This window comes from Denticeps clupeoides, chromosome 7 (assembly GCF_900700375.1).
Source record: "Denticeps clupeoides chromosome 7, fDenClu1.1, whole genome shotgun sequence".
In the NCBI taxonomy this organism is placed as follows: Eukaryota; Metazoa; Chordata; class Actinopteri; order Clupeiformes; family Denticipitidae; genus Denticeps; species Denticeps clupeoides.
Genome location: NC_041713.1, coordinates 23,591,345 through 23,613,659, shown reverse-complemented (window position 1 = coordinate 23,613,659; position 22,315 = coordinate 23,591,345). Strand labels below are relative to the sequence as shown.

The following is a 22,315-nucleotide window of genomic DNA, read 5'->3' as shown; positions in this document are numbered from 1 at the left end:
ACGCATCGGCATGCATATTTTGTGCCTCCCTCGCCCCTGCTGAAGTGGTGGCACAGCATGCACCATGGCAATTGCATATTTTTGGAAAGATGTACAGGCACAATTGCTAAATTAATTTCTTAATTAAAAGAATCTACACTAATCTACACTAATTTACAGGTACAGTACATGTGAATGCAATTCTTGTGTGAATTTTACTTTACTAATATTTACATTTTACAAGCATGCATATGTACAAACCATATTTCATTTAAGCAAGAAATTGGAGGAGGAGGCGCCCTGGTGTTATGGGCTCGATCAGGGCGACGCCCAGGAGAGGCTGTGAATAGGCAAAGTAATTCACCAACACACAGCCCGAGGGTTCCCTATCTATGACAGATAGTTTTGTATCAAGGCAGATAATGTTCCAAGGATTCAATTCAATTCAAAGAACTTTATTTGTCCCTGAGGTGCAATTTAAAAGGTACAGTGGAGCAGCGCACACATATAACCGTTGTTTCATTAGACACAACAGATGACACAAAATAATCTGTGTATTGCACTATAAACAATGATAAATAACTACTTAACAGAAGCAGTAAGGTGCACAATGTTTTAAAAAGTGAAAAACAAGAAATGACAAACTCAAATCTGAGTAGATCTGCGTTGGGGGTGGGGATGTGGGAGTGTGAGGTGAGGTTTTTTTGGGGGGGAATGTAAGGAGTTAAAACGAAGAAGGATGCCTGTAAAAACCTTCGGCAGACAGCGCTCTGCCAGTTTGAATGCTACTTTGAGACCCCCTGAGCCTTCATCTGACCTTCCTTAGCAGGCTGATTGAAAACAGAGATACCATTCTGACAACCCACATAGCTTAGTGTCCACCAGAAAGCACTCAGGATATTCAGGAGCCCAACCAATACATCACCCCACCGGCTTCATTGCTTTTAACCATTTTTCCTCTTTGGAGATGAAAAAAACATTATATATATATATACCACATGCATAACCAAGACTAGACAAACTGGTGAAGGCAGAGTGATGCTCTTCTACTGATGTTCCATGGGGATACGACTTACATTGTTGCAGACCATGAACACTACTTGGATTTAATATGGATGATCAGAGTATAACTTAGTTTGTTCACAGCAGAGAACAGCTAAAAGAAAGCAGCGATCAATTTCTTCTTTAAGACTGTTAAACGGCTGTGTCAGAACCATGCTGGCATGACGAGGCAGGGGCACGGAGAGGAGGACGAAGAGGTGACGAGAAGACGAGGAAGGAAGGACGCAATCGCATGACATCACGAAACCGGTGTTTAATTGTGAAGCACAGGACAGGGGAGACATCCAATGACACTGGTGAACATGGAACATGGAACTTCAAAGACCTGACAATGCAGTCGTGACAATGAAAGTACGGGGCATTCTGATGAATGGGTGACTCGAACAGGTCCTGAGTGTAACATTGTAAAATGTGTCTTCCTGTTTCAGTCCCAGTTAGTTTGAAACCTGAACTAGTGAATGTACATTTTTCTGATGGGGAAAACTGAAAGTTTTTTGAAATTATGAAAGTTAACCACAGTTTGTTTATTTCTTATTGGTTTGCATTATTTGTAGCCCTTGAGAAGGGCATTAAGACTGGTGAGAGTCTCTTGTGCTCTGTATTCTATTATTTTTGTGTCTTAACAGGGAATGAAATAAAGATTATGCAAATAATTATGTTAATGTTTGGATCTGATGGGGAAAAAATAAAAGGATTTGATGGGAATGTGTTGCCTTCACTGTCACTGAACAAATGTGTTAAAATTGCTATGTGAACCTGTACATAATTAGCTTCAGCAGAACATCTGTTCTGACATTGACACAGTTTCCACATTGTTTTCATGGCTGATTTGGCAGGTCTGTGGGTTTGCCTGTCATAATTTCCCACAGAAGCACTGAATAAAAGAGCACAAATCCAAAGGTAGTTTGACTGTGCTGTTACAAAGTAATATCTCATTTGTTTAAAATGTAAAACTATCTGAAATGCTAAAATATTCACATTTATAATATTAGCATAATATAATCCAAAAACAGTGAAATTGCAGTGCTATTTCAACTGGGTATTCTCCTGGGCAATAGGGAGAGAGATGGGGGGGAGTGAATGAGCCAGGCAGAAAGGGAGGGGGAGATGGAGCGAGTGAGAGAGAGGGAGAGAGCGAGTGAAAGAGACACAGCCCAGAGCTCTTCATTCATGAGCAGGAGACGCTTTCAGTCCAGAAAAAATCCACTACAATTCGCAATTCAACCAGTTGCGCTTTTCCAGTAACACCTATGTGTCAATACAATGTGAAGACAGCTCCAACGAGAAGAGAACGACTACTTAAACTTGGTTTAGCACTGCTGGTCTGAGGATCACTTGGCCCTGGAGAGCGGATGTGTATCTGTAGGCGTTTGGAGTGGTGCGGATCCTCCTAAGAAGCTCTTCATTCAGAAGGATGCTGGTGGGAAATGCCTGCAGACAGAGAGGATGAGATTTGTCAGAAAGCGCTTGAAGCACTTTCGGATCTTTGCTCGAAGGGAGAATTGCAAAATGACAATTGTTTGGATTTCATCTACTACTTCCGAGACTTGGCCAGACCGAGGACTGAGTCAGGTAATAATAAACAGTATATATTTTTAGAAAGGAGTCATCATAATTGCTATAACTAAGGACTTTGTACATTATTCACCAAGCAGGAATATTAAGATTCGCATTCTTGAAGTGAAGTAAAAGGTGACAGCAGCCGCTGTTGCAAAATGCCTAAAAAATAGTGGCAACTTCATGTACTTTATGTAGGTTCTGGTGAAAGTAATTGAATGTAAATGACTGATTAAGTCACCTACAACTCACCAGTATGCACTGGTATTCTTGAGAGTGCGTGTTCATCACCTTGCATTGCCTACTTCAGAAAGTTTAAGAATATTTAACCTTTCTAGCACATCCAATTTAATTGCAAAAACCTATTATGGGCAATCTTTATTTTAAAGAAAATAAAACCAATGAAAAACCTCCAGTTGCAGACTTGGGACCGCCTGCATGGCCAGAATCACAAGCAAATAGGCAGCTGAGAGATTCCTCCTTGATACAATGGCTTAAATCCATACATGGCATGTTCTCCTAGCCCAAAAACCTAACAGCACAATGTAGAATAGTATTTGCATCTGTGTGTGAATATGAATGTGGGTTCAAAATATTCCATAGCCCCACACTTTTAGGATCACTGGTATAACAGAACACTGTGTTCCTCCATGAATTATCTTCATCCTTCATTTGTTTACAGCATTTTTACTACTCGGCACTGTGGATACACTGAAGTTGCCAATGGATGAATCCACAGCTCCACAGTCTAATTATAATGAAAAGGTCCTTTCCCTTTGTGACTCTCTCCTCATTGACTTGCCCTGACTCAACTGTCAATGGCTTATTGAACCAGGCAGGTTGCCCCCGAGGGATATTAAACTGGACTTTAAAGATAGTAATTCAAGCTGATCCCTGTGGGGTATGAGGTTCTCTCTTACTTGAATAAAAAGCTCTAAGGTGAAAAAAAACAGATGTTTGTTTCTTATGAGAGAGAGTATGAATATATGAATACACCTCCAGCTCAAAATGTATTGACCAGTCAGCTCACTGCAGTGTGGAGATACAATGAATGAATGGCAGATATAGACTGGAATGACACAGACAGCAGTGGATGATATAAGCCTGGCTGAAATCTGATAAAATGTGCTACCATAAATCTATTATGAAATGGTGTTCAAAGGTATTGATGAATCAGTCTCTCATTAGATTGAAAGGGCATATTAAACAAGGCATTTCTACACATTGTGCCATTTCATAATGATGCACTATAAGATCATTTTCTGCATAAATTTCATCATTCACACTGTGCTTGATTGCTTTTTGTAAGTAATTTTGAATGAAATGTCTATAATATAAAAATGTATTACAAAAAGCACTCAGAAACAGTAAATTAACACAAATAAGCGTTCTAATATAGTAACATGTACTTATTTCTGCCATAATGAAATGTGGGTTTTGGCCCCATCTTGTGCTTAACCTTTGCAACAGATGGACTTGCAAAGGGAATAGATGTGGTTTACAAAAATCCAAAATTGCACTCCCCCTTGGATGCTCATTTAAATGTATCCTGCTTTTTCCTCCCACCTCCTGCCTTTTCAAATTAGCAATCCACTGAGTGCCTGGTGCATTCTGTGATTAAAAATAGGTTGGCATGTTGCGAAAGGCGTTACCGCCTTGTGCTGCATTAGATGGCTCTGTGAGAGATTTCATTGGAAGGAGTGTGTGTCTGATGCCTGTGACAAAATTTGCATGCCATGCAAAAAGTGACTTGTCCGTGTATTGGATCGTTGAATTGGTTTGTGAACGTCTGGCTATTTTTATTTTATTTATTTTTTTTAGATTTTTGTCCTCTCACCTTTTAAGCTACATATGAGAACACTTTGGACCCAAAATTATGCCTATGCCTTCCAAGGTCCAAAGAATGTTTTCTCTTTTGTTCCTGTTTTTGTGTTTATAACCCTCCAAAAATATTGCTAAAATTTTATTCCATGATTAATGTTGTATTAATTTATACATTAGTTTGCATCACTGCTTGATTTAGCCAAGCTTTTAGTTGAGAAACAAATAAACCTGCATTATGGAGCAAGCCTCAGAGATGAGGAACCATAACATAGCTTTATCCAAAATGCTGCCACAGACAACAGTGACTATGTCCTAGTTACATTGCATTAAGAACAAACAAAACCTTCTTCAGATCTGTTGGGGAATGCAATTAAAGATTAAAGCATCTGTATCCATAGGTTTATTTTCAGGGATTATTGCTTTGTGTGAAATTACTATAGTAACAAAGTGGCAAAGGCAATTATGCAAGACACAAACTGTTCTTGCCTCGTCAAATAAAAAAGAAAGCAATAGCTCACAATCTTGTATTAACGTCCACCAGGACAGACCTTTATTACATTCATAATTGTTTCAAGTGTTAATTTCTCAGTCTACTCAATGTCGGGATATTAAATTATTCCCAGTAACATGGAATGGGGGGGGTGTTCAAAATAAGTAAGAATAATTACTTATTCGCTCGCTTTGCTCAGCAATACACTGCATAGGGTCAGCACTAGAGAATGAAGCTGAGATTCAGATGGAGCATTTGGCTGTGGATTCATTCGTTTAAGACCCGAAGCATCCTTTGTTGAGCCAATTCAGAGTGACTGCAACTGCAACAGAAGAGTCAGAGAGAGGATGAGGGATGGAGAATTCAGCAGTTAATTGAACCCCTTGCAAAGAATTTGCCCAATGCAAGCTGTCAAATTATTATCTTTTATTGCCACTGAAATAGGAGTGAAAACATTATTTCACATCAAAAATAAACAATGAATAATGAAATAATGTTCACATTGCCATAAAAAGACAAAGTGAACTTTAGAAGATGTTATCAGGAAAATGAGTATGGAAAGATGCATGACTGCCAGTCAGTCAAAGCTTTCTTTGTGTAACACAGATTAATATTCACTTCTTCTCCCTCTCAGCCCTCCTCCTTCCTTTCCCTAATGACTCGTCCTATTTGTCTACCCATCACTCTCACCCTAGCTTTCTTCTTCATCCAGCTGCTCTGTTTTCCATTTCTTACTCATACTAACTGATCTTCCTTTGTTCAGTTTCTCACCCTGTCTGACCCTTGTTTTTAAAAAGTGTCTGTTTTTTGCAGTTTTTTGGATTACACTTCTCACTCTCTTCTGTAGATGTGTCGGTGAGCCTGTTGTCTCTTGTGGTGACCACCTGTGGTCTGGCCCTCCTCAGTGTCACCCTCTTTGTGTCCTACAAAGTATGCTGGGTGGCATGGAACAACCGGGGCCTGCTGGCATGGCTGAAAGAGGGCGAGCAGCAGCCAGTGCTGAGCGAGATGGACGAAGTGGAGCATGAATACAGCCAGGACTGTGAGAAGGAACCCCCCGACATGCAGTCGCTGCCCGAGTCAGCAATGAAGATCAGCCATACCTCACCTGACATTCCTCTAGAGGCCCAAAACAAGCCTAAAGAGAACTGTGCACACAACCCCCGTGTGCAGCGTCAGGTTACGGAGCCCACATCCTCAGTGCGGTCAGTGATGCTCCAACAAGTGGCTTTCAGATCAGTTATGTATTTTCCATGCTTTCTTTACGTCATTCCAACCTGCAATAGAAATGCAGTCCTGGCCTGAGCACAGTATCTATGGACTAAGACACATTTTTCCACCCACCTCACCGTGTGCTGGTCTGCTAGTTTTTTCTACTCCCTCAGGTCCATTCATCTGGCCTTTGGCTCCCTTTTCATTGTTGTTTATGCATTTTTTAACATTTGTCCCCCATTTAAATTAATTGCTGTTTGCTGTTATAAATAGGTTTCACTTTACTGACAAGCAAAATGTGCCATTATAACAGATCTTGCACTCCGGCCTTAATTTGGTGTATTATTTGGTCTAACACATCTGAATAATTCACAGCTTTTCTGCCCTCGAAATAACGAAATTAATAACTCATGTTATTTGCAGCTTCTGATTTGCATGTGTTTTGCTTGTTTCTTTGGTCAATTCTGTATTCACACCACAGTCCAAAGTCATGCAAGTTAGAGGTGTCAGTCCTGCCTCGTACAAAAAGATTGGTTGATTAAGCAATCTCTTTCCAGTGCTGGTTGGTTGCATAAATAATGACGCCTACTGCGCTGCAGTAGTATTTTGCACACTACTGAATTAGGCAGCCAATCAATGTGCTGAAAGGTAATCAATAAGCAAAGAAGGAATCAGTAAGAAAGGCCAAACAAATGCTTTCCCTTTGTCAAATGTTGTTATTATGCTTAATAGCAGGGTGGTAGTAGCCTATGAACCAGAAGACCCAGGTTCAAATCCCACTTACTACCATTGTGTCCCTGAGCAAGACACTTAACCCTGAGTGTCTCCAGGGAGACTGTCCCTGTAACTACTGATTGTAAGTCGCTCTGGATAAGGGCGTCTGATAAATGCTGTAAATGTAAATATGTGGATATCTGATATCAGCATAAGTTACAATGAGCATTGCCTTGCACTCCTATTTAATGTAAAACAAACAAAGACCGTGATTAAGATGATTTTTTTGTTTTTCATTGTGTCTTCAATGTCCTTTCTTCTCAGGCATAATTCTATTCGGAGACAGATGAACCTGTCAAACCCAGACTTTAATGTATCCCAGTTCCAGAGGCAGGAGTCTTTGTCGGGTCTGGGTCGGATCAAACCTGAACTTTACAAGCAGCGTTCAGTAGACACTGACGATGGCCGGAGGTCTGACAGTTGTGGCCGACTGCATTTCATCCTCAAGTATGACTGTGACCTGGAGCAGCTCATTGTCAAGATCCACAAAGCACAGGACTTGCCTGCTAAGGACTTCTCAGGCACGTCTGACCCATATGTGAAGATTTACCTGCTCCCAGAGAGAAAGACCAAGCACCAGACCAAGGTTCACCGCAAGACTCTCAACCCAGTGTTTGATGAGGTTTTCCTCTTCCCTGTGACTTACAGTGAGCTACCCTCACGAAAACTACACTTCAGTGTCTACGATTTTGACCGTTTCACACGCCATGACCTCATCGGCCAGGTGGTGGTGGACAACCTTCTCGACCTACCTGACTTCCCAAGGGAAACCAAGCTGTGCAGGGACATCCTCTACGTCACCGCAGTGAGTTGTCATACTAGATGATGAGTGGAGTCCTGAGTGAAAATCTGGGCTCAAATGATAATGCCAGTAGTGTTGTTACTCTGATGTTGTTTGCTGTAGCTCTCGTTCTATCTCCTTCCCTATGTAGCAGTAATTAAGAGAAGATATTTCTCTTATGATTTATCTATAAACGATGGCAGGAATGCGCCACCGTGTACTCATCCAAAATGTTCTCACCAAAGCCCTCTAAAAGCATTAAGCATGCAAATAAACAAGCTCAATCATAATGTATGAAAAAAAGCACAACATAAAATGACCTAAGAATTTAATGTTGACCAGTCATTTAGCAGAATAATTAAATGATGGCCACAAACTTTGCATCATGCCCAAGGTTGGTGGGAGAGGAATGATGGAAAAAGGAACAGAATTTATTTGGAACTCAAACAGGGAATTAAATTAAGCCACCACGCCATGCACTGAAACAAGCAGTAAAAGCTGCTCGTGATGGCAGTCTGTCTGGCACCTCTGCTCGCGGTTCAATGTCCACCAAGTCCCATGCCTTGTCCTATGCCAATTTACTGTGCACAAACAATTTTATGCGCAAGAAGGAGCTCTGTCCATCCATAACAGCGTTCTTCCAGAATCCTCGAACTTCTGCTACTTCTTCTGATGTGGTGAGTACATCATATTAACTAACTGTCATGCGAAGTAGTCAGCAGATTTAGCTTTATAATATAAATATATTATTTTATTATTATACAGCAACCTTAGAACATTTATACTTCCTGTATCTACAGAAATTTGCAGTGTTTATAAGTTATCTGGCAAGTCGTAACGCATTCATTTTTCAGAGGGTTTTTGTAGATTAACGTTAATTTTAGGTGACCAGACTTCCTTTTTTCTTTGGAAATTGCATCCGGCCGGGTTTTTAGAATTAGGAAAATGAAAGTGAAGTGATTGTCATTGTGAATGCTCCAAATGAAATATGCCCTCTGCATTTAACCCATAACCTTTGTGAGCAGTGGGCACACATACATTGGGATGATACTTTGCTCAGTGGCGCCACAAATTACCTTGGCGATTCGGGATTTGAATTTGCAACCTTCCAATTACGAGTCTGTTTCTTTTAAGGCTGCCCTAACATTAAATATCAGTGGTTTTGAGCTGCCTAAACATTGATCACATGACATCCTATACACTTATTTAGTTCTGGCGAATCGGATTGGTGGAAGCTAGCAATCCGCCTTGCCCCTCCACCCTGCTTGCACAATTGGAAATTTTGCTAACAGCCCCACCCCAGCACTAAGGTGTTTGTCAAAGCTCAGATCTGGTCACCAAGTCAATGTTAATCTATTGGAACTACTAACATTTACTTATGTTAATTGCACTGCAAAGGCTATTTGAAAAAAAGCAATTTGACTCCTTAATCATTGATTAACATTATATAGCCTGAAAAGGTATCTAGTATTTATAATTATTGGCAAAATTTACTATGGCTGTTGTATTAATATATTTTGCTTTTTGTATTTCAGGTTTTTATTCCAAGTATTAAACTAAATGTAGTGCTGCTACTGCAAATACTACTACTACACAACCATTCTGATGAACCATTCTGCACAAGACATTCTGATGAAGCATTACAGGCTCCATCACTGACAAGCTGAGTTTACCTTTTATCTGAGTAATATCTGTATGTTTTGTTTTTCTATTTTGAGAGTGATATTAGTCGTTTTTGTAACCTGAATGCCAAGGGCACTGTTATATGTATTTTCAAGTTATTTCCATATTTTGTTGGAAATATATGTTGTTGTTATTTGCATATTAGATTTGCATTAATAGGTGTTTAAAGTTTACATTTACTGGAAAGGGTGTGCGCGTGGCATGTAAATAGTGTTTTAGAATGTGTGTTAGATTAGTTTTAGTGTGTGCATGTAGTTTGGGTTACACATTTGGAACGGTGGGGGGGTCTGACACCGCCAGGAAGTGTGCAGGACCGGGCGAATAAGAACGGTAGCGCTCTTGGTGCCGGGGAAGCCAAACCGAAAGTGGGTGTTGACTGCCTGTCTCCACCTATTAGCTTGTGTTTCAAAATAAAGCAACACTGATCTTTAAAAGAATGAGTGAAGAATCCCTTTTCCTCCTTGTGCAACTCTAGCTCATTTTTTAGTGAACATAGAACATTGAATTGGCATAATGTTCCATTTTAACTTGGGTCTACATTTACATGTGATTAAAAAAAACTAAATAGTTTGCACACGTTAAACTGAACCAACTAAAAATTTTAGGTTTAACGGGTCACTAGACATTTTTAGTTGGAGTAGCCAGAATGTTTTTACAGCGCAATTCAAAATGTGTCATTCAGTCAACTTAGAACATTCAACCAACACAACATATTATACATATTTGTTGCATACTTGTTTTATTCAGGAAATAGCACTTTTTTCATTCGGATGAGTCTGTATGACACTTTCTCAGGCGCATATCTGAAGTGCACCAGGGCATCCTCAATAAAATACTTCTCCAGGCAATCTCACTTGCCAACCCAGAGGTTTGCTTCAAAGCATGTGGATGGAGGGCAGCAGGCACTTTCAGCACCTAGAACTGGGCCACAGCTCCAGGGAGGTGCAATGCTGGGACATGGAAAAACCAACCATACACTACATACATGATTTATTGCACAAGACCAAAATGCAGTCTCTTTTCTGTGATATTAAGGCTGCAACTATAGAAAATATTTCTGAATACAGAATTCTGTCGATTGTTTCATTGATTAATCGTGTAATCATTCTATTGTGTATTTAAACAACTATATCAAGTGTGTCATGCAACATGAAATGCCTCTTAACATGAGCAAGCAATTTGCTGATATTCCTCTCAAAAGGTTTTTAATGTTTTTATCCAAACTTTTATTAGATCAAAGCTTCAAAGCTCCAGAACTAAGCCCATTTAAATCAACCTTTCAATGAAACATTTATGATGTATATCAGGGCTGACAACTTTTGAGATTTTTTTGTGTGTGGCAGAGGTGCGGGACAGAAGAATAAAAAGAGCGACTGTCAAGCTTAATGCGTGACATTTGAGAGCCCAGAATATTCTTACATTAGCCTAAAATGTTTATAAGTTTGAGAACATGAAAATTTGGAGGTATGGCGTGAGGACGTGTGAAGCCAGTGTGTGTCACGGCCATTGCGTGAGAGTTGGCAGCCCTGTGTACATGAAAAATCTATTACATACAACTTCACAAACATAAGTTAACCCATTGGTCCTTATTTCTTTTTTAATAAAAATGTAGAAATGTATACATTTTAATAAAAACAAAAAATCACTATTGACGTGGGTTCATCTTCTTCTGCTTTCAATGTGTTCATATTGTATATGTAGTCAGTGTGTGCACATATATATTTTTTTCGCATGTGATTTATTCGTTTAGTCTGAGCTCTGTGTTTACCCCACGACAGGAAACACTTAACCAGGCCAGATTAAGTCTATGGTTTGTAGTCGGGCTTTTAAAAAGCTGCACTTGGGCCGTGTTCGGACCCAACTTTGAATTTTTTTCCACTTCACCACTGCCACATCTATTTCAGTTTCAGAAAAATGTCTATGTGCAAATCTATGCACAATCCCATGTGCAGCGCGATTTATAAAGTGTATTTTGTGTGCGGGAGTGTGTGCGCACATTTTCATGAATCTGACATTTTCTTGCGTATACTTTTAGTATGGGTTCTACTCAAAGTTTTATAAATGAGATCCCAGATATTTATGTTCTATAATCAATTGTCATTTTGGGGTAAATGTGTAGTTGAACAGGTTGAACAGTGAAAAGTAACAATACTATCAGCATTGTCTAAAATGATAACCATTTAGTACTTCTTCTGCCTGTAAGATTCATTACGGAGTTACTCTTAAAGTGAAAGCACTTGAAAGACTTGAATCCGATTGAACATGTCTGGAGAGATCTTAAAATGTCGGTGCACTGACGCTTCTCATCTAACCTAATGGAGCTTGAGAGGGGCTGCAAAGAGGAATGGGCCAGACTGACCAAGGATAGGCGTGCCAAGCTTGTGGCATCATATTATACTTGAAGCTATATTTGCTTGAAGCTATATTTGCTGACAAAGTTCTGAGCAAAGGCTGTGTATTTATATGTACTTATGTGCATGTGATTTATTCTTAATACATTTGCCAAAACCTCAAGTTAACTTTTTTCATGATGTCATTAAGGGGTGTTGTGTGTAGAATTCAGAGGTAAAAAACATTTAATCCATTTCTGCATCAGGCTTTGTGATGCACTGTGATGACTTTCCAGATGCACTGTAGATACTCCTTTATAAGTTGTGTCTTTTTAATCGTCAATTGAAGATGGGAAGGGGCTCATCTGTTCTGATGGTACTACTGAGGAACCAGAACTGACAAGTGTCTGGATACATGTCTTGCTTTTAAAATGAAAGGAGGCTCAAGACAAGATGCACTATGTAAATGAAACTTTGAACACAGGCAGCCACAGTGTGAACTCAAGCACACTGAGCAAATTCCCCCACTTTTTGTCATTCTTTTGATTCATGGCTGCTTTGAATAGTTATTATCTCACATTGTTATTACCACTACCACGATTCCTTTCCTAGAAAATATTGCTGTGCTATTAGAGCATTGATTAACGTGTTAGATGTATTTCGTTATGATTAAAACCCTGAAGTCTCAGCCATTATCCAGACAATGTTTCAGTCTCAATGTTTTCAGCAAAAAAAGAAAAACCCTGCAAGAAGTTGCCAGTTGAACTCAAGAAAATTTGGGTATCCGTTGTTTTATATCTGTATTGGTGTTAAAGACCACCTATAAATAAAACACAGCAGAACGAATCTGTGCAAAGGCCAATCCATTTGCCTCTGCTGGAGTCACAGACTGAGGTCTTCTTAATCTTCTGCATTTAAAGGTCAATCAGGACCTTTAAAGCTATTCATGCGGGCTGACAGGAATTCATACCCTTAGACCTGCACATCACTGCCCTAAACTGGTCTAGTGAAAGGGGTACAAAGGGGAAAAATTAAACGTCAAAATTAAACTGTTAACTGAGTTCAAATCACTTGAAAACCAAACCATTTGTTGTTCATCAACTGCCTGTGTGGACTTTCATCTGCTCCTGTACAGGGGTGTGCTATGTTGGCAAATATATATCTATAGTATATACATTAACAGGAATGATAAATTAATGTTATTTTAAAATCAGCAGTCAAAGAGTTGCTGAGCAAATTTGAATACATTTGGGATGTTCCCTCTGTATTTTTATTATTATTTTTAATCTTGAAAAAATGCATTCATGCTTGCATTTTAATAACATTTTTGAGGCAATGAGAGCACATCAAATGTGACCAACATGGCCATATTTTTGAATAAGTGAGTTTTGTTGTTCCAGCTTTCACACTTAAGATGATATTGTAGACAATAAATATTGCACACTCCTTGTTAATTTAACAGCAATCTGTTAGAATTGTGAAACTAGCACTTTCTGAAAAGACACTATTTCCATTTTTGCACACTTGATGTCACTTACCAAGACACACCTGAGGTCTGCAGTGCTGTTATGGTGTGAAGGTCACCATGTTTTGGGCAGTGACATTTGGGGCAGTGGTGGCCTAGCGGGTAAGGAAGCGTATCCGTAAACGGAGGGTTGCCAGTTCAAATCATCGACCGTCAAGGTGCCACTGAGCAAAGTACCGTCCCCACACACTGCTCCCTGGGAGCCTTTCATGGCTGTCCTCTTCTCACTAAGGTGATGGGTTAAATGCAGAAGACACATGTGCTGCAGTGTTTCACAATGACAAGCACTTCATTTTCTTTTCACTTCATTATGTTGAAACAGAGTTTCTTAGAAAACAGAAAACCAGGAACAGGGTTTGGCACTAATGTATAATACCTCACATTCCTGACATACTTATTTGTCTGTCTCATTGCTCTCTGTGTATCTTCCCCTGTATTGTGGCCAGCTGATTGTCTGTTAAGAGACCCTTCATAGAGTGCAAAACTCCAAGGGGAATCACATGCTCTACTGCCTCTACTCTCACTCTCTACCAGCCATGCTGTAATTTCATTGACAAAGCACAAAGTGACCATAATTTCACTGTGGACTTGATTTAAGCACTTGAGAATGGAGGCATTTGTTATCCTATATTCTACTGATGGAGGGAAGTAAATGGATTATTTGGCCTGCAGAAATCCATTAATGCCCCATCATTCAAGTAAGCATTTGCCTTTATTTTAACACTGGTGCTCTCAGCTAAGGTGGTGCCCAGCTTTGCTCTGAAAGGAATTCAAGACAACTGGAGGTGGTCTGATATTGGCATGATACGCCTACATCCATTAGTGTATGGTAGTGTGGGAATCGAGAGAGATCATCCTGCTTTAGAAAACAATACATGTATGTTCATTTGTCATGCTCATGATGTAACCACGAGACTTATAACCTCAGTCCGAATAATTTAATACACAGAGCATGAAGGAGCTCTTTCAACAAAAAACATTGCGGCATTTAGAGATGTAAAAAGGATGAATAGAAGCTCTCAGACTGTCTGCCCTCCCCTGGTGCCACACCCTCAGCCTGTCTCTGCTCCAGTCATCTTCATCGCCTGCACCTGTCTCCCTCAATCATCCCCTGCGCCACAAATTACTTGTCAGGGCCAGTTCTCGCCATTATCTTGTTTCTGCTTTTTTGAAATAAATCTATGTTGGGGTTGATGCTTGCGCTTGGGTCCACTGCAACCCCTCATGAAAGAAAAAAACAGCCTATTACATTGACGCCAGCAAGTGATTTTCAGAGTGGTCTCCCACAGACCACCAGCAACCACCAGAAGATAGGCGGATCTCTCTGAACACACGTAATGCAGTTGGCGGATCAAATCGATGCACTGCAACAAGAAGAATGCAGCCCATCACCTACCCTCCCCTCCCCATGTCTCCACCAGCATTCACCAGCCACGCTCAAAACACAACCCATTTCCTGGCACTGAGAGGAGAGAGCGCAGCTCGAGCAAGGTGATAAATTCCACCTGGCTGTGAGGAAGCAGCATAGCATACCTACTCTGCGGAACCCGACGTGATGCAGTCTGCCACACTGTGAAGGGGAGGTGCTTGCGTTCTCAGCTGAAACAAAAGGGGGCTGGATGCATTGGAGGAATTGTGGGGGCTGGAAAACAAGGGAATTAGAAACTTCTCACTGAAGTTCTCAAGGGTTCCCGAACAGTGACCACACTGACTCCTCCACAAACCTATCCCTCAGCCGGTGACCAAGCCACTCCCTCAGCTCGTCTCTCTCTGCCTTGGAGCTCTCCTCCCTTCCCTACCTTGTCTCCTTACAGAAGGGGAGGTCTCTGATCCTGGTGCCTGGTCTGAGATCATTCACCCCTGATGCATGAAGATCTGGTTAATTGGCCCAAAGGGGGTGCACAGCCCTAGAAATGAATTAGGGGAATCCCAAAAATTGAGGGGCAGTCTACAGAGAAGAGCAGAGTGAGGGCTACCTTCTTAATCTTGAAGAAGATGTAACATTCATATTATTCAGACAAAATGCATGACTTACAAACAGGGAATTTACTCAAGACCTTTTATCGTCATTGTAAAGTCCACAAAGGTGCATGAAAAGTGTATGATATAAAAACACAATACAAGAGTACCGTTTGAGGTCGCGACACTTCACCCCCGGTGCCCTGGAGGGGACTCTCATGGTCCAAACTGTTCCTGGCACTCCGGGCCCAGTTTTCCGCGTGTTTCCTGATTAGCATGATTTTCTCCTGAAGGTGACTAGTCAGCGTGCAAGCATTGATGTTACCCGGTACGTATTCCCTGTTCATGTCATGTGTCTATTTCCTGGAGTTGTGCGAATGTATGATTTCCTGTGACAAACTGAAACACACAACTGACCGGGTGCACCTGTTGGTATGTGTAGAAAAGCAGTCCTATTGTGTTCAGCCTTCACCAGGTCATTGTATGTGAATATTTGTGTTAGGTGTTGTATTTTGTGTGCTATTGTAAGTAAATCTCATGTTCAGTCAAAGTCATGCAAATGTGTCCTTGCTGCACAGTCCTGTTCCTGCAACGACTGTGACAAATCCTTAAAAAAAAAGTTTGAAATGTGAGGTAACAGATTTTGACTACTCCTTTAATATTGTACAACCATCATTACAGATCATGTTAGTATAATTTGAAAAAATGCATATATATCTAGTAATATTGTATTTTTTGCAAAAAGGTTTTGTCACTTGAGCACCCCAGAGCCAATAAAGCACAGGCCAGTTTTAAAACTGACATGTCCCCTTCATGAAGATCATATCAGGTTTAGTGACTAATGTACAGAGAGTAAAATTACATTGTGACAAGATGATTTTGCTAATATGTCTGATTTGTACAAATTAATTTAAACAGAGCAAGATAAGTCAAAGATGTTGTCCCTGCTGGCTGTGAGCTCTTCATCATGACTTAATGAATGCAGCCAGCATGGCCGACAGACTTTGCTTTGAGGGAGGTGACCTCACCAGATAATGAGCACTTCTCAGCAGAGGGTCCAGGATGACCTTATGTGCTGATGAGTATTGAATGGCGACCCACAGTGAGACAAGGAATCAAAAAAAGCGAGGGTGAGAAAAAGTGAGTTTGGGGTTCCTCAACTCCCTGAAGTACATTTACAGAAAAAATTACTTGAACCCCTGTTGATTTTGTAAGTTTGCCCGTTAAGAAAGAAATTATTTATAAAAATCCAGAAAATGATTTTCAAAATAGCTTTAAATGAATTAACATTTTCATCAATGAAATAAGAAATGTATCCCTTTTACAAAACGTACTTTAAATCTTGGTGGCAAAACCTTTGACAGTCAAACGTTTCTTGTAGTTGCCATTAAGTTTACACATATCAGGTGGGATTTTGTCCCACTTGTCTTTGCAGAGCCTCTCCAGACCATTTTTATCCCCATGATGAGGAAAGGAGGTTCTCACCCAAGATTTGATGCCCCCATCCATTCTCCCTTTTGTGGTGCAGTTGTCCTGTCCCCTTGGCAGAAAACACCCCTAAAGCACTTGATTTTGGTATTACTGGAAATGAAAGTTACTTAATAGCAATTAATCACCAAAAATGCAGAATTCTTTCAGCTGTGAGATGTTTGAGGGGGTTCTAGCATGTACAGCTCATTTCAACTCACCCCACAGCATCTTAATGGGATTGAGATCAGGGCTTGGACTTGGACTCCAGGACTCTCCATGTGGTTGGCGTAGTGGGTAAGGAAACAGTCCCATAAGGTTGCCAATTTGAGTCCTGGATCGCCAAGGTCATTGTCATGTTGCAGTGTCCAGTTCCTGTGTGTTCTTCTAGCACCTTCTGATACACTTTAGAATTCATGACAGATTCTGTGATGGTGAGCTGGTGAGCAGACTCATAAGCTGCCACAATCTTCTTTCTGAGGGCATCAGACAGCTCTTTAGATCTCACCATGGTGCTCACGTCAACAGTTAGGAGCACACCAAACAAAATTTGAGGTTTAAATAGGGCAAGGCTCCTGGGTAACGATGTTCTGATCATATGCACCTGACGTAATCCATGTGTGTGTGGGTTTAACCATTTTAAGTGGGACAATATGTGGGGGTGTCCTGATTTTAAATGACATTTCACGAAAAATGCGTTTCTTATTTTTTAATTGTTCAGTTATAGTATTTGGAATCCTCGTATCATTAAAATTGATATTAAATATCCATATTTCCAAATATATTTTAAAATATACAGGCTTTCATATGAGTTCCTAATTTTCTCACATGACTGTATTTCATAAGTGAAAATGCTAATTAATATATAACTTGATTAATTAGATTTTTTTTTATTCTTGTTCTGTATCTCACTGTTGAAATAATTGAAATAAGAGACTGATCATTCTTAAAGGACAAACCTAAAGAAACACTATGGGGTTCCTTGTCTGTATGCTCAATGCTCTCCTGAATAGTCCCTGAGAACAGGGAGAGTATTCATGCTGATGGCCCAAGGGAAGGCTACAGGATGGGCTGTGGCCTGCACTTAAGCCATTTGGCCATTCCCTCTCTCCTCCAGAGCAATTCGATTAATGGTGTTGAGGGACCCATGGACAGCTTCCAGCTTGTTGTAATGGAGGTTGTATCTGACCATGTACTCTGAGAAATCCTGAGTTCTGATCCTATCAATCAGAGTTTGTAAAGTGTGGTAAGCAAAGGGCTTCCATTACCATACATCAGTAATTGACACTGCTGGGATGATTTGTGATGTGGACTCATTTCATGTTTTTCTTTCTCATGTGTGTTTCCAATATGGTTGGGCTGAAGATTTAGGTATGGTTTTGCCTCCATTATACTTCCCCATCAGCCATTTTCTCGTCCATTAGGCATAGAGTATGATGAAAACAAAGTAAGAAGAAAATGGCCAAATGATCAATTGATTGAAATTAATAAAATAGATCCACATCAAAGCCTTTTACACACTTCGATCAAGTGTAGCAGATTTGAGAACTGTCCAGTAGATTACAGATTTTAAAAACTTTGGAAAAATTAATGCAATTATTTGGTAAATATTATTCATATGCAAAGACAGGGTGAGCATGCCGACTCCACACACAAAGCTCCACACACAGATCTCATATACAAACTCACATCCTTGGAGATGTGAAGCCACAATGTTGACTGGCGCAGTATTGTATGGCCCCGGGGAGAGATGGTGAAGGACGTTTAGACCACACACACACATAAATTTGTAAGCTGGCAAATCAAAAGCTAAACTCAAAACACCCTCACATAGGATAAGGTCACAAAGAGCACCAACTGATCTCCCTTTTGACCAATTTTGTCCAGGTCATATTCATTTTTTTTTTTGACTCAACTCAGTTGTTTGAACTTTAGATGGCTTGTTTGTGACATTTGGAGCTTATCTAATGGAAAACCCAACACTCTCAAAATGATGCTCTAGTTTCAGAGAGGTAAAAACCAGTAAAAACTGGTGCAATTTGAAATTTGAAATTAGATGTTGATTACAACCCGCACAATGCAAAATACCCACAACACACCTCTCAGTGTTTGTTGTTTTTGTTTTAACATCCTGAAAGCTATTTTGTGTGTCTGTTATTCATTTTATGCTAATGTGCCCTATATTAATCTTGCATTGAAGCCTGCTCCACATATTATTTGTCACTACTTTGTAAAAAACGGAGGCATTTTTTTAATAAACAAGTTAAATGCAGTGTAAATTATAAAACATTTCTCAATTCTAATAATCAATTGCTTTTAACTTGCTTTTACTCCAATATCAGACTTGTTTGGCAGGACCAGTGATTTTGTTCCAGTGTTGGTTAATATTACTTTATGACAATTTCTTTTTGTTTTTATAGGATAATGTTGATTTGGGTGACCTCATGTTCTCACTCTGTTACTTGCCGAGAGCTGGTAGGCTCACCATTACTATGATAAAAGCCAGAAACCTAAAAGCCATGGACATTACGGGATCTTCTGGTAGGAATGCAAACACAAGTTCGCACTGTGCTTCAATCACAAAATCCATATGACAAAACAAATAACTGAATGAATTTTGAGATCTGCTTTGCTTCTGCTTTCCAGACCCTTATGTGAAGGTTTCTCTGATGTGTGATGGCCGCAGATTGAAGAAGAGGAAAACCTCCACCAAACGCAACACTCTGAACCCAGTCTACAATGAAGCCATAGTTTTTGATGTCCCCCCTGAGAACATTGACCAAATAAGTCTTTTAATAGCTGTAATGGACTATGACCGGTGAGGACTTGTAGCATACTACAGTTCAGAAAGTTTACCTTTACCTAAGTAATTAATACACAGTTTGCCATCCTTTCAGACAGGTTGTGAAATAATTGCATTCAAATTAGCCCAGTGGTCTCAGTGTGAATCAAGTCAATCAAGCAACTGCCACTCATTTATCTAGTTGCACAGAGTGCTCCAGTTTCCAAAAGCTAGTCTGCAATATTATATTTCTGTAAAACAAAGAATAAATCTTTTTAGGTTTCTATATTTAATGAAGTAATATAATATGCCAAACAGGTGTGTATAGAAGTAGGGAGTACACACAATCGTGAATAATGTGTATGAAATTTAATATTTGTCTACTCAGAGTAGGACACAACGAGGTCATAGGTGTGTGTCGGGTTGGGAACACAGCTGAGATTCTGGGTCGAGACCACTGGAACGAGATGCTGGCGTACCCTCGCAAGCCTATTGCACACTGGCATTCTCTTGTTGAGGTAGGTCATGAGTGCAAGTTAACATAAGGTTATCTTGTGCAAGAATAGTTTTTTATTCATTGGTTTTGGATTAATTGATGCTTTATGTTACACAACTATATGTTTTTTATGCTCTTGGTGATGGCAGCATTTGGGTGAAAGAGAGTGTTCAGCTGTGGTGCAGAATTACTGCCACTTTTAGCCAGTCAGTAGCTTTAAAGAGAGAGGCAGGATGAGAAGGAGAGAGGCCTATAGAAGTGAGCGGGCATTCGCGGAAATTACATCAACACTGGATAGAATGGCCAAAGCACTCTTTACATCTCGCCACTGCAGGACCATGGACAGGCTAGGGGAACTCATGATAATGTTACAAGTGAAATAGGGGAGCACCACACTTCACTTTTCAGCTCTATTTCACTCTATCGCATATAAAGGCTTTTGTGCAGTTTCCCAACCCTTAAGATGACAGACAGAGCTCATCAACTATTGCAAATGTTTTACAAAGAAGGAAAATATGTTTTTTGCATACATTACTGTGATCTTGGCAGAATAATTCAGTGTTAGTTTTTGGAAATTTTCATTTGCCTGACAAGAGTAGGGCCAGACAAATGAAGGAAATTTAATCCTGCAGAAGAAAGAGATTTTCATGAGAATGGCAATGCAATAATTGATTGCAGGCCGGGTGCAGCATCACCCACAGGGAGGATGCAGAGAGAATGAAACAGACCATTTCCAAAATAGTATTAAATCACCCTGCACTGCATAATGGACTTTCTCCCTATTTCCCATTTCCCCCATTCTGCTCTCTCTCTCTCTTCTGTCCTGTTGGAGGAACTAACATTTCATCTTCTTTCCTTCCAATCCAGACACAGTGCCACTCCCATTTAACCCTGTCAACATATATGTTCCTGTCCAATAACTCTCTTATTTCCCTCTCTCATCTCTATCACAGTGGACCGGCCAGGCAACTACCGGTGGGAGCCAGGGATCCTGCAACTCTCTGAAGACACCACCCTCACCGTGATGTTAAAAATAGCCAGTGGCAACCAACAAGGAACAAAATCCAACATGGACTATTCTGGAAAAACAGGGGGCAATGAGTGTAAGCGGGTGACCATGGCACAAGCATTTACAGTATCTCCAGTGAAGTCTACCATGAGAAACCAAGGAGGACGCTTATTTAAACTGCGTTTGAGTTGTGATCTTTTCTGAAACAGTTTTGGAAGTATTTAGTTTAGATACCAATATTTTTAGATTTTTGATGCCTCTGCCCTGCCGTTTTGAGTGTTGTTGCATGGTTTCTGTTGTGTTATTGATATGCTCAGTTTTTACTTTGACAAACCCTGTAATATTGTACAATTTGAACTTGTTTCATGCAGACCTATTTAAAGATAGAGTGTGTAGACTATCCATCAGAGACTGTATATCAGGTCATATCCAGTTTGTATGTAAAAGTTTGGGAACCCCTCAGCTCTGAAAGTAGCAACTTCTTTTTAATACATGCCATGCCTTATAGTATTATTTCAGTATTTAATAGTATTTCAGCAGTGGCATTACGTTTACTGAATTAGCAGAAAATATGCATTATGCATCATAACAAAATTTGACTTTTACATAAATTTGGGCACCCCTACAGAGAATCTACATAAATAATATGTTGAGTCTCCTTTTGCAAATATAACAGACGCCTCCTATAGCCTTTGATGGGCCTGGATTCTAGATGTGATATTTTTGACCATTCTTCCATTCCAAATCTGATGAATTTGTTTTAATTGGGTTGAATTCGTCCAGCCTTGAAAGTGCCTAAACTAGCCACACATCCACCTTAAATACCTTTTCTCATGATTAGACACATCTTAATGAGCTGATCCAACCAATTTGGTGTTGCAAGTAATCGGTTTTGAGCAGGCACATTCAGATCCACAGTAGGACAGTTCACATTTGTTTTTATTTCATACAACTACATATGACTAGTTCTCTGTTCAGAAAACACCCATTACTGAGTTGTTCCTAGGAAAGACATACCAATTGGAAAAAATTGCCATATGACTGTCATTATTCACATATTATATAGGACAGAGGGTTTTAAAGGGGGTGGTTTGTGTACTTTATAAAATACTGTCCTTGATTTGGTTGAAATAGAGTAATCAGAAGTAAAAAATGTTAGTTAGTGTTAGTTGTGTTAGTGTGTCTCATTTGTGCTCAGAAGTCAACATTTCACAGTTGGAAATTATAGTGTCCCAGAAGTCAGATTTCCGACTATGCCTCAACTAACCAACCTCAATTCCGAGATGGCTGTGCCCATAAACTGTGGGTGTTCTGAGCATAATTTGTAATGAAAACTGTAGTAATATTCAGTTTATTAGCCCATTTATATAATTTGTTTTTATTAA

General features: G+C 39.9%; 1 protein-coding gene across 2 annotated transcripts; it reads left to right on the top strand.

Annotated features, from left to right (window-relative positions):
• The first annotated feature begins 2,185 nt into the window (after positions 1 to 2,185).
• Positions 2,186 to 22,315, top strand: syt9b (synaptotagmin IXb). Of its 2 annotated transcripts, none has more exons than XM_028986135.1 (7): positions 2,186 to 2,613; positions 5,844 to 6,117; positions 7,163 to 7,703; positions 19,064 to 19,184; positions 19,290 to 19,461; positions 19,814 to 19,943; positions 20,875 to 22,315. In XM_028986135.1, the coding sequence occupies exons 1-7, from the start codon at positions 2,469 to 2,471 to the stop codon at positions 20,944 to 20,946; spliced, it is 1,455 nt and encodes a 484-aa protein (XP_028841968.1). In that variant the 5' UTR covers positions 2,186 to 2,468; the 3' UTR covers positions 20,947 to 22,315. The 2 variants fall into 2 exon arrangements, with proteins under 2 accessions (XP_028841968.1, XP_028841967.1); XM_028986134.1 differs by having other exon boundaries at positions 5,760 to 6,117.

Excerpts from the sequence above, each read along its gene's own strand:
- syt9b (XM_028986134.1), top strand. The coding sequence starts at position 2,469 with ATGCCTGCAGACAGAGAGGATGAGATTTGTCAGAAAGCGCTTGAAGCA. Across the intron at positions 7,704-19,063 it reads ACATCCTCTACGTCACCGCA|GATAATGTTGATTTGGGTGA; the intron begins GTGAGTTGTCAT and ends TTGTTTTTATAG. Across the intron at positions 19,944-20,874 it reads ACTGGCATTCTCTTGTTGAG|TGGACCGGCCAGGCAACTAC; the intron begins GTAGGTCATGAG and ends TCTCTATCACAG.